This window comes from Nanorana parkeri, unplaced genomic scaffold, assembly GCF_000935625.1.
Source record: "Nanorana parkeri isolate BGI_ZX_2015 unplaced genomic scaffold, ASM93562v1 scaffold1114, whole genome shotgun sequence".
NCBI classification, from domain to species: Eukaryota; Metazoa; Chordata; class Amphibia; order Anura; family Dicroglossidae; genus Nanorana; species Nanorana parkeri.
The window spans coordinates 12,452-25,129 of NW_017307382.1; the positions used below are offsets into that span (position 1 = coordinate 12,452).

Here is a 12,678-nt window from a genome sequence, read left to right on the forward strand (position 1 = left end):
AAACAATAATTGCAATCACTTACTATTGCTATGCTTCCTGACTTTAAACTTCACTGTGACATTTACAGAGCCACGTCACCAGTGACATACAGCATAATACAATTAGACTGAAAAGAAAGGAAAAACGTGGCCCCAAAATATGATTATCCTTAAAGGACATCCTTCTCCCCTAGATGAAAATGGTAATGTATGCATACTTTAGCACATACATTGGGTAAATGCATCATACTCCTGTAGTACAACATAGTAATATTTTATATCAACCATAAAGATCTTACTATAACCAAATCATGGGGTGTACTACAAGCATAATATTTATTGTGCCTCTCCTGTTTTATGTGACAAATTTGTTAGATGAACCCATGGATCACCACTGTACAGTATTCAGTGAAAATGTATTCCATGCACAGAAAAATAGTAGCTAAGATGCTGCAAGGACAGGTACCCAACACAGTGTATGGAAGTGAATGAAAAAGGAATTGCGTGTCTTCTAGTATGGCCTCACAGAGTACTCAGGATACACAAAGCAGCAAGCAGACATATCGTGGTGTACCATAAAGTACCCCCATTGCCTGTACCGCGGAGACAGACTTGTACCTTTTGTTTAAGACATTAACATTCAAAGGTGAAATCTGATTGGTCTCTTCTTTTTTCTTCGCCATTGCTCTTTGGACTGCCTGACTATGTAAACCTTATTGTGTGCTAACCCATCTTTCTCTAGAATAAAGAAACACTTCTATTCAAATTCTGCATTGTCATAAATATTGGCTGGACTCTTGTTTGCATTTATATGAATAGGTGATGGCTGCACGCCAAGATTTGTTTGGTATGTTACAGGAACAGGATTGATGTGTTAGAAGAGGGCGCAAAACATAGGATATGACATTTCTCTGTACACCATATCACACATCTCTTCTCTTAGTAGTCTTCTCATTTACTATTTGTGACTTCTTCATGGGAGACAAATTGCTACAACAAATCTAATCAATGTTTCCTGTTTTCTATTTATACATGCACCTCTATTTCCTTTAAATGGGCCTCAGTGGGGGTTAGATATTTGGCTTATAAATGTGCCCATTAAGACCCACCAACAAATTATAAAACCATCTAATATTTGCTCCATTGAGCCTGCTTACAGACCAGATCAAAAGATCTCTGCTTTCTATCCACATTTTGGGGAAGTGGAAAGAAAGAGAAAAGATGGCAGCACACTGAGATTTTGTAAGCCAGGTATAAGGACTATGAGACTCTTAATCCTGTTCAAGTAAAAACCATAGGGCATTATTTCAGTTAATAAGGCAATAAGCAATGCCCACAGTGCAGTCACTCATCAAAGCCAGTTAGGGATTATTTTCTTTGTTCTATGTACCCTAAATTGAGGAAAGCTGACATTTGACTGGTGGCTAAGGTTACCTTAATATCATTGATCTCTATGGCATCTAGGGGGCTGATTATGTACTACTAGGCTATTTTTATTGTGCCACCCTCCTTTATCATAGGTAATGGTAGCTGAACAGTTATAGACATTTTGTATAATTTAAATAGGTTTATGCTGCATGTGATTACATGTTAATTTTTTTTACTGTTTCTCCCATAAACTTAAATAAATAAATAACTGTTATAAGACAACGAAACATGGCATAGACTACCATCCCCTTAAATATTTGCTGCCCTAGGCCCAGCCCTATGTGGCACATGAACAAATCTAGTTCGGGTGACCTAGTGTGCCTAGACTTGTGAAATACCTCCCCCCAGCCATGAGGAGCGTACAGGAGGTCTCCGTACAAGCAGTACAAGTAAGTGTGAGTACAGAGATCTGATGAGCTAGTGAGGCTCTTGTTGTGTGTAGTTTGGGATTGTGGAGTGAGGTGAATTAATGCTTTAGCATGTCAATGAATAAAAGGAAGTGTGTAAGCATCCATTAAATTCTCATTTGAGCTGTTCTGCGTCGAGACAGTTTAGACCTAAGAAAGGAACAGAGAACGAGAGAGAAAAAAAGAGAGAAAGTCACTAAAAGTGAAATGTCACATTCCCACCCAAAAATATTAGGAAGCAATTACACTGTTTTATGCAGCATTGCCCATTGCAGCTCATGTACCAATTCATTTTATATGGTTCCTCAATCCACACAGTGTGGTGTGTTAGGGGTCACAGGCATTGCTTGGTTCATGAAGTGCTTTGGTAGCCAGAAAACAATGAGCACACTCCCAAACTGGACATGTAGGTGTGAATGCAACTATCATATGTGTTCTCAGGTAGAATACCGTTAGACAAAAGTTGGGCCACTCTGTTCAATTCATGAGTTTTGCTGAAAAGATGTAAACTACTGGAGGAACACTATTTCTGACAGATATTTATAATTCACAATTTCACTTATTCTGCTGAATTGTGGGAGTCATCTTAAAGATAATTGGTCATGATAAAAAAATGGAATAATAATGATGATGATAAAAAGAATACTAATAATAATAACAACAACAATAATTGTTATTATTATTATTATTCATTTATTTATTTATTTTTTAAAGATAATTTTTACTGAATTTTAAATGTAAGGAAACAAGACAATACAATGAAACAAAACTATCAACAAGAATAAAAACACAACTTCTAACACTAAATCAGTGTGTGCCTCCTAATTAACAGGTTAGCATAATGTACAAAATACATAAATCTACAAGTACACCTAGCATAATGTCAGAAAAGAGGAATAAGGGAAAGCATAATGAAGGAAAGATCATCTCAGTATCAGCAAACTTGAATTAGGGTGGGAGTGGAATTGTATGGGTGGAGGAGAGCCAGGGCCCCCATACATGGTCAAAAAATTGGAGTTGTCTGTTGTTATTATTATTATTATATTAAAGTGGATATTGCTGACGTGTTTTTGAAGGTGCGTGCTCCAGGGCTATACTGCTGATCCTGGCTTCACTATTTTGTGTGTCACTGATGTGGAACAAGCAAAGGCATATCAAATGTCCCAAAACCATGACATGCACATGCATGTTCTAAGTTAGTGACTCAGCACGTAGTGAGAAAAGATTAGGCTCCTTTTACCTCCTTTTATGATTCTGTATGTTCAGAATTCTCTGACTGTGTGTTGCTATGGTGCTGTGTAGGCAAAGCTTAAAGGAGAACTATGAGGTGAGTGCTTTTCACTCACCTCATAGTTCTAGCCGACCTGTAACAATGAGACTGTCACAGGTCGGCTCAGTAGAACGGGAAGTGAGGGAACACATACCGGCATTAGCTCACTTCTCGATCCTGTCACGGCTCTCTGCCGTGACAGGGGAGGGACTGGATTCCCCCCTCCCCCGCTCCCATCCTCCAGCGCTGACTGGCAGAACGGACGGGGGAGGGTACAGCTGGCTCTGCCTCTAGATAGGCAGAGCCAGCTGTCACTTACGCAGCTGGGCAGATCCAAACATAATTGTCGGGATCCGCTTCAGCTGCGGCGTCTCAGTATACCTTGAGATGAAGCTCGCGGTATACTGAGCTTAGGGTGACGGGAGGACGCTAGTTTGTGTCCTCCCGTTACCCTAAGGAGAACTATGGGGAAAAACGCTTACCCCATAGTTCTCCTCTAACTAAAAAAAAACTAAAATGAATTATCCATTTATGGTGATTCTAGCAAGATTTGACTCAATTTAAATTACACAGGGGCATAAACTATATATACATATGTCACCCAAGGAAACCAATAGATAGCAGTGAAATCTGTAGTGTCTGTAAGTACCCAGTAAAGGAAAAAGGGAAACGGGAAAGAAAGGTAATTCAGTATGAGAAAATGCAGAATGTATAGCAAATATGTTACTGGTAGAGAACTTTCACTTCTCACATCTTGTTCTTGGATAATGAACATCTGCCTTCCTATGGTGATTGGGTTAAAGTGTCTGTACCTGTGTGGATATAAATGCACATAACTGAAGAAATGTCTTGGGGAAGCTAAGCAGCCTCTTCAACCTTATAGAACAAGTCCAGTTGAATGTGACTATTACTAGTAATACAATGGCCTGGATTAATAAATACCTACACATATATAGAGTATAGGATGTTATTTCTGAAGTAAGCTGAATTTGAGTTTTAAGGAGTCATATTTAACTTCTGCAGTGTAGTACACATGACCATTTCTGAGTAATCAGTAGCAAACCTTCGTGGGGCTCCCTTGTAAGAATAACATTTTGACAGGGCCCTAGAGTGAAAATGTTATTAAGGAACCTGGCAACCTCTCTCTGTACCACTTGGTACTGGTGGTCATTGGTGAATAGTTTATGTTAAAGCTTTAACTGCCAGCTACTTAACACTGGTGGTAGTTTGTTATATCCGCCTGTTGTTAAACTCCTACATTAAAAATCAGTGGTGGCCCTTTTCCCCCATGCTGTTAGCCACCTCCTTTGTATAGGCAGTTAGTGGAGTTCCTTAATGGCACACTGGTGTTAGCACTCTATTACATTGATCTGTCGCTGGTGGTCCTTTATATCTTCCAATTGAAATACCCCTTACACTGTTGGTCCACGGTTGCCCATTTAATCCTCTATTGATAGATCCCTTTTAGTTTGGTGGTTAGTGGCAGACCTTTAGCTCCCCTATAATGAGCCCTTGCCTTACATTGGAGGTCAGCGGTGGCCCTTTTTTGTTCCCCTACTGATTGTCTTTTTTTACATTGGTGGTCAGCGGCAGACCTTTATCTCCCCTTTATTAAGCTGCTACCTTACACTGGAGGTCAGTGGTGATCCTTTTTGTCCCTCTCCTAATAGCCCCCTTTTACATTGGTGGTCAATGGCAGACATTTATCTCCCCTGTTATTAGCTCCTTCTTTATGCTTTTGGTTAGTGGTGGCTCTTTATGTCCCTCTATTGATAACACTCCTTACACTGGTTGTCATGATGGCCTTTTATTAATCTCTAAGGGAACCCACCTGTATATTTCTGGTCAGTGGGAGGAATTTGTGTCTCCCTAAGAAAAGCTCCCTTCACACAGGTGGTCAATGTGATTGAGCTTTCAACTCGTCAGTCTCTCTTTGATTTTCTTGTGTGCTTTCGCTTTGTGGTGCATGTAGGGGGCAGCTGAACTTTTTGCTTGAGAAGTGCTAATGCCTGTGATCCATAAGAAAGGTTCTGACTGCTTGCCTTCTGCCAGGCTGGCTCTGCAGGTACACTATATTGCCAAAAGTATTGGGACGCCGCCTTTACACGCACATGAACATTAATGGCATCCCAGTCTTAGTCCATAAGGTTCAATATTGAGTTGGCCCACCCTTTGCAGCTATAACAGCTTCTGGGAAGGCTGTCCACAAGTTTTAGGAGTGTGTCTATGGGAATGTTTGACCATTCTTCCAGAAGCACATTTGTGAGGTCAGGTACTGATGTTGGACGAGAAGGCCTTACTGGCAGTCTCTGCTCTAATTCATCCCAAAGGTGTTCTTTCGGGTTGAGTTTAGGACTCTGTGCAAGCCAGTCAAGTTCCTCCACCCCAAACTCGCTGATCCATGTCTTTATGGACCTTGCTTTGGTCACTGGTGCGCAGTCATGTTGGAACAGGAAGGGGCCATCCCCAAACTGTTCCCACAAAGTTGGGAGCATGAAATTGTCCAAAATGTCTTGGTATGCTGATGCCCTAAGAGTTCCCTTCACTGGAACTAAGGGGCCCAGCCCAACCCCTGAAAAACAACCACGCAGCATAATCCCCCCTCCACCAAACTTTACACTTGGCACAATGCAGTCAGGCAAGTACCGTTCTCCTGGCAACTGCCAAACCCAGACACGTCCATCGGATTGCCAGACAGAGAAGCGTGATTCGTCACTCCAGAGTGTGACGATAGGGGGGTCTGAGTCTGAATATTAAAAAATAGAATTATTTTGCTCCCCCAAGTCAGAACAAATGCAGGCCTTCATTTAGCATTTGCCAGGTCCATCCACATTCCACAGACCAGAAATCTGCTATCTGGCTGTGATCTTTTATTGCCCCTCCAGCAGAAGTGAGCCTCTAAGCCTTTTATAGCTGTCCCTAATTAAAGGCATGGCACCAAGCACTCATCTATTACAAGTGGACAAGTTAAAATAAACAAGCAGGTCTGCTAGAGAGGTGACCCCACTTTCACCCAAAAGTCATAAACCTAAGTACAAAATCAAGCTACATTTATTAATTTGGAATTGGGCGGGGATAGAGTAAAATAAAGGTTCATCCTCGCCTGCTTTCCCTCCCCAGCCCTTCCCTAGGGGCCGGCTCCTGGACACCCTCCAAAAAGGGCTTATAAAATATTCTGTCAAGGCGACTAGAGTGGCTCTTGGTTTTTTAAAACATCATCGAGGAACTAGAAGACTTAACATCGCTGAAGAGTTCCCCTTTAATCTTTGGACATTATCTACTGGAAGCCTGCTTGAAGAAGAGCCCTGCAGACTTCCACTTTGCTTATTGAACTCTGTCAGAACTCACAATATATAAAATACATGGGTTTGTGGGTAAAGTACATGGTTTGTGGGTAAAGGGTTACAAATCTCAACTTCTCTAGAGTCCATTGGCGGCGTGCTTTACACCAGTGCATCCGACGCTTTGCATTGCACTTGGTGATGTAAGGCTTGGATGCAGCTGCTCAGCCATGGAAACCCATTCCATGAAGCTCTCTACGCACTGTTGTTGAGCCAATCTGAAGGCCACACAAGGTTTGGAGGTCTGTAGCTATTGACGCTGCAGACAGTTGGCGACTTCTGAGCACTGTGCGCTTCAGCATGCGCTCACCACGCTCTGCCATTTTACGTGGCCTACCACTTCGTGGCTGAGTTGCTGTTGTTCCCAGTTGCTTCCACTTTGTTATAATACCACTAACAGTTGACCGTGGAATATTTAGTAGCAAGGAAATTTCACGGATGGACTTATTGCACAGGTGGCAACCTATTATGGTACCACGCTAGAATTCACTGAGCTCCTGAGAGCGACCCATTCTTACACAAATGTTTGTAGAAGCGTCTGCATGCCTAGGTGCTTGATGTTATACACCTGTGGCCATGGAGGTGATTGGAACACCTGAATCCAATGATTTGGAGGGGTGTCCCAATACTTTTGGCAATATAGTGTATATTAATGTTAAGAAAAATAAGTCTGTACTTCTCCCAGGCCTGAGCCAGAAGTCAAGAGAAGAGGAGATCAGAACACCACATGTGTATATGTGAGATATAATTTCCTAATCTGCGTATGTAAAATGTCCAGTGGAATCTAGTTGCTTTGGGCAACATTTCAATTCTCATTTTCTTCAGTTTAAAAAAAATCAGCCTCATTGTATACCTTTTCCAAATAACATTCTGCAACTTCTTTTCAAAAGTATAAGAATATTATAGCTAGCTACTGGTACCATAAATATAGAAAATTATTTTTTACACTGTATAAACTTTGTACTTAGAAGATAGAGGGGCAACAGAATCACTACCTGTGTCTCAGAACAAGTCCCCAGTATTGCCACAGTCTTAGGAGAATCACCACACACATGTACACTATGTCATATTTCAATACATTATGATGTAATCCTCACCGAATGGAGCCAGCCAGAAGAGGGTTAAAGGCATACAGCCAATCATGCATGTCCTTGTCATTGCTGGCCTGCAGCAGAATGCCGCGATGTTGTGTACACACAGCAAAGGTGTTGGGGGTCTGCAGAAAAAGAACGCATTCACATTTTTAATGTATACAAACAACAGTATAGGGCTGATGGTTATGCAGCATTACCTACCTACTAAAGGTACAAAGAGTAATAACTAATAGGAGAGCCAGTAACCATGAGTTTACAATACAATGATGCCCAGGAACCTAACCATTTATGTGTGGATAGGATTGCCAGTCAACCATTTTCAAGTTTAAAGCGTTAAACTGTTTTACAAGTTAGGTCTCTACCTCATGTTGAATATTGATATTATGAATTCTTTCATCCAGTCAGCTGGTGGAGCTCTAGTATGCTATTCACATCATTAGCATGATTACTTTTTTTAGCTGTGCCAAGAGAAAGCCATTGTTTACAGACCAACACTAGTTCATCGCGGCAGTGACTCATCCGGTATCAGATAGCTGAGTCCCAGGCTTCTCTTAGATAAACAGAGCTTCAAACCAAGCTGTTCTGTTGGGCTTCCTCTTTAGCTAACCTATAGTGCACTAAAAACCCATTGTTTTTCATTCAATGTTTATTTGTAAGACAAAGACTTAATATAGATAGCGAAAAACAGTTATAAAACAACAGTTTCAAAAATAGAATAAAATTGTCCCACATTATTATAGTTTCCTTTTAAGATTCAGATATAGTCACACTTCTTCTTAGGGCCTGACTCCCTCAGCTTACCAGCAGTACCACTCCTGGCCAGCTCAGCCTGCTTCTTTGTTTAAGGAAGGAAAGTGGGTTTCATGGTAGGAAGCATGTTTCCGGATGGAGAATGGGTTTCAAAATAGAGAGAAGGTGGATCTCAGGTGGGAGTATGGATCTCAGGATAGAGAGTGGGTCTCAGGTAGTAGAGTGGGTCTCAGGTGGTAGAGTGGGTCTCAAAAGGGAGAGTGGGTCTCAGTATAGTCGGTCTCAGGAAAGAGAGTGGGTCTCAGGATAAAGAGTGGGTCTCAGGATAAAGAGTGGGTCTCCGGATAACGAGTGGGTCTCAGGATAACGAGTGGGTCTCAGGATAACGAGTGGGTCTCAGGATAACGAGTGGGTCTCAGGATAACGAGTGGGTCTCAGGATAACGAGTGGGTCTCAGGATAACGACTGGGTCTCAGGATAACGAGTGGGTCTCAGGTGGGAGAGTGGGTCTCAGGTGGGAGAGTCTCTTTTTGGATTGAACATGGGTTTTAGGATGAAGAGAGGGTTTTAGAATGAAGACTGGGTTTCAGGACGGAGTGGGTTTGTCTATGCCAACGGGTATAATTTCTTACTTATCCATTCCACTTTTCTTTTGTATATTGTTAATATACTAGCGACAAATGAGCATCTCTTGGCATGAACAAAACAGTGGCCACAGAAACCTTCTTGACTTTAAACCGCTGGTCAATCTATGGAGATCACTTTCTCAACTTCCTATTACTACCTCCACATTGGACATAACACCAACACTTCACTGCTGGTCCAGGAACATGATATAAATATTTCAGTTTGTAAATAAATCACACTTAAACCAGTCATTTTGTGGCATGATCTTACCTTCAGCATGGCCTGTTGATCCTCACTGTACTCCACCTGAGCCTGAGAGAGATTAAGAATGGCTCTCTCCACTTGATCCCGATCACTGTTGTAGATGTATACATAGGGACGTCTGACCACCACATACCTCTTTACCCAGCCTCCGGTGTGAGGCTCCAAAAAGTGCAAGTACCCTTTCTTAGAAACAATAGGGCTGAGAGGAAGAAAGAAAAGATTAAACTTCTTTTCCAAAAGTTCCGCATTTCAAACTAGCAATTTACACTCTCATATATAATACCTACCCTCAATTAAAGCTGGGAAAAAAAAAAAATGTCTAAAGAGGCATGTGTATTGTTACTTGAATCTTGGTTTGCTTTGTGTATGTCTTCCAGATCTGGGCAGTAATATAATGTGAAAGTTTGCGGAGCTTCCTATAATAAAGACCAGTCCCTGCTGTTCTCTCTGCTTGAGCATTGTGACTGGTCTGGAATCTGCCCACTCTTGTAGTTTTCTGAAGATAGCCTGTAGTGGGTGGGCCTGGAGAGTCCCTCCCACATCGCTGATCTCTGCACAGAGTAATGATGTCACCACTACCTTTCCAAGGTAATAACTTGGATTTGGTGTATACAAAGTGGATTTATATCCTTTGTGGCTAGTGAGGAATATATTTAAATTAATGTTCTTGTGCCCAAAGTTCAGCCTAAACATTCACCTACCTTCTGCTGATAATTGCAGCGCAATGATTAGAGGTTTTCCACCTAACACCCAGATAATAATGTAAACTCTGCAGCTTCTGGACTTCAAATATTTGTACAGTAGCCAATATAGGAACCCAGTAAGTAAATTGTGAATCTAGTCCATTCAGATTTCTACTTACCTAACCCGGACTTCCTGTATATCTGGATTAAACAAGCTAGAAGGTATCTTGAGCCCTGTGCTGGGAGACTTCTGCAGCTCTTTGGCAGGACTTGGAAGATCCCTCTCAGGACTGAAAGATCGTGAGAGTGGCTGGGGACTGGAAAAATCACAAGAGAAGTGTCATTAAAACAATTCCATTAAGGTGTTAAGCTTAACAATTCATTGATAGGTTGGAAAACTGCTATTAACACATTCCTCTAACAACTCATTTATAATGAGCAAGGCAGGCTAATGTAAATGTGCCATGTTACATGACAGTATACGCTGCGGCTTTATACTCTGACTTTCCTAAAATGCCCATTGACGATGATTAGCCTTAAATAATGTAGAGCAAGTTGTACTTTATTATATATTGTACATTCGTGAGAAAAATAGCCTTTTATAGCCAGGATTTTTCCCAGTATAAAACATCTGCCACACATAGCTTGTTTAATGTAATACTAAAGTCAAAAGGTTTTTAAGCTATTTCAAATGCTAATTAAATCACTCACAATGGATGCTGTTCCTTGTTGTTTAAAAAAGTGTTACTTTCCTGCAGAATCAGCTGGTCCCCTGAACACTGGTCCTGATGTCCTGTTTTAGGGTGAACCGTTTCCCTTACAGGGTCCTATGGAGCCACCCTTGTGTGTGCTAGTAAGCTGTATCTCACACGCAAACACAAAGGCAAAACAAGGCAAGACTCTCCCTGCTATCCCTCCTTCTTCCTTCTCCTTCTCTGCTTTCTCCTCCTTTCCTTCCTTCCTGCTGGGGACTGTGCTCTCTCTTGTGATCTTGCACTGGACTTTAAGTTCAGGGAAGCTGAGCTGAGAGAGTTGGAGCCAGAAACATGATGACTTGCCGGGTTGATGTATATTTGTATGATCTGGATTAATTACTGAAAATAATCTGAAAGTTTGATATTACTTTAAGCATATATTACTGACCTGGACTCTGAGTTGCAGTATCGTCCTTCTACCAGGGATGGACAGGTGCTGGAAGGTGTGAGAGTTGACATCCCGATTGCAGAAAGAGAGGGGTCACGGAGGAGTGTAACTGACATCTCAGACAGCTGAAATAAAAACTCACAAGTCACTAAAGAGCTACGCATGAACAATATTTGCCACTTAAAGAACTCCTCTTAATAAATCAGACATTATTCCACAATCTATGGTTTTCTGAAGAACCTTAAATTTGCCTTCAAAATTGATTAACACCTTCACTGCCAGAACAGCAGTCAGTGGACACTCATAGTCAATGCACATATACTGGAAGTTTATATCACCTAATTCTTCAATTTGCCTTCTTTCTCTCATAAGGAGCTAGTATAAACACTGTCGCTGCCCACGTCTTTTGAAATATGATCTAGGGTTATTCTTAAAGACTAAAGACAAGACTAAACGTAGACTGAACTAAGACACATTAATACCTCTGAAGCAAATAATGTTTAACTAAAGGGAATATATGGCATCTGTACCACAGAAGGTAATAGGAGGGGGGAGGGCACCATAAGGTCATATATTTACAGTATGGCAAGCAGGGATGTTAAAACTTAGACTGCAGAGAGTCTGGTGTTCAATCATACTCTGCCTAGGAGACTTGCAGTGATTGAGAGCATTAGCATGGCACAACTTTTTGCAGTTATACTAAGTAGGAAGCAGAACCTGTAATTGCTAGATATGGCTGCACCCTTAAACATGTTCAAACCATTCCTAGAACCAATGCTTTTAATATGCTGACACTGAAAAGGTAATAGGTAAAAGGGTATTGGAGACTGTAGTTTAACATTGTCTAATACAAGGACCAATCTTCACACTGGAAAATGAAGCCTGCCTTCCTAATTAAACTATACTTAAGATATATCGTTCATGTGGCAGAAGTGAGATCTTTACCCTGGTCCCACTAATGGTTTAAACTGGCCCCCACCCTCTAAAACAATCAGTAATCAGACTGAAGAAGACTCACCTTGCTTTCACTGGCGCTTACACACACATGACTGTAGGTGTACTCTCTGTTAAATGTGTGGGTGAGCAGTCGGAGACACTGTAAAATTTATAAGATCACCAAATCAATGAAGTACAAAAACCTACAAACCTCATATTCAAGTAATGACAAAGAACATTACTGACAGATAAGCAATAGAAAACCTATGGCCAAATCATCTGCATAGTAAATATCCTTGTTCAAAACATGCAGACTTAAGAAAGAAAACCTGTCCTGAAATTAAATCTGTAAAACTCCATTGCAGACATCTACCTGAAAAAAATCTTGTTGTCGTGCTGAATTTGGCTTCAATACTGTCTGAGTCACAAGTATACAGTAAGTGAAGTCTGAACTGAATCTGCAAGTGCAGTCTCCTAATCTGCATAATTATTCTTAGACAATAACTCAGAACGCACTTGCGTCTTTGTATCAGCATGACGGTCAAGAAACTAGATTAGCAATTGCTGCGCCGATATTTTTTCAAGACAAGGTTACTTTTCAAAAAAGCAACATACATTAGCAGTGTGAAGTTAGCCTTAACAGCCATAACGAGCTGTCAGGTTTCAGTGTTTTTGGCTAAAGAAAATGTAACGCATGAGGGTGCCACAAGCACATGATAAATCCAGTATACATTTTTTTTTAATCTTGCAATAAAA

At 41.1% G+C, this 12,678-nt stretch overlaps 1 protein-coding gene across 7 annotated transcripts in view; it reads right to left on the reverse strand.

The window, feature by feature from the left end:
- Positions 1–1,593: 1,593 nt before the first annotated feature.
- Positions 1,594–12,678, reverse strand: part of KIF1A (kinesin family member 1A) — a 136,942-nt gene continuing 125,857 nt past the window's right edge. For all 7 annotated transcript variants that reach the window (XM_018567909.1, XM_018567907.1, XM_018567906.1 and 4 more), the window contains 6 exons: positions 12,005–12,082; positions 10,987–11,111; positions 10,023–10,160; positions 9,167–9,359; positions 7,523–7,641; positions 1,594–1,964 (listed from right to left, as the gene is read on the reverse strand). In XM_018567909.1, coding sequence (XP_018423411.1) covers positions 1,922–1,964; positions 7,523–7,641; positions 9,167–9,359; positions 10,023–10,160; positions 10,987–11,111; positions 12,005–12,082 — 696 coding nt within the window. In that variant the 3' untranslated portion in view covers positions 1,594–1,921. The remainder of the gene's footprint in view (positions 1,965–7,522; positions 7,642–9,166; positions 9,360–10,022; positions 10,161–10,986; positions 11,112–12,004; positions 12,083–12,678) is intronic.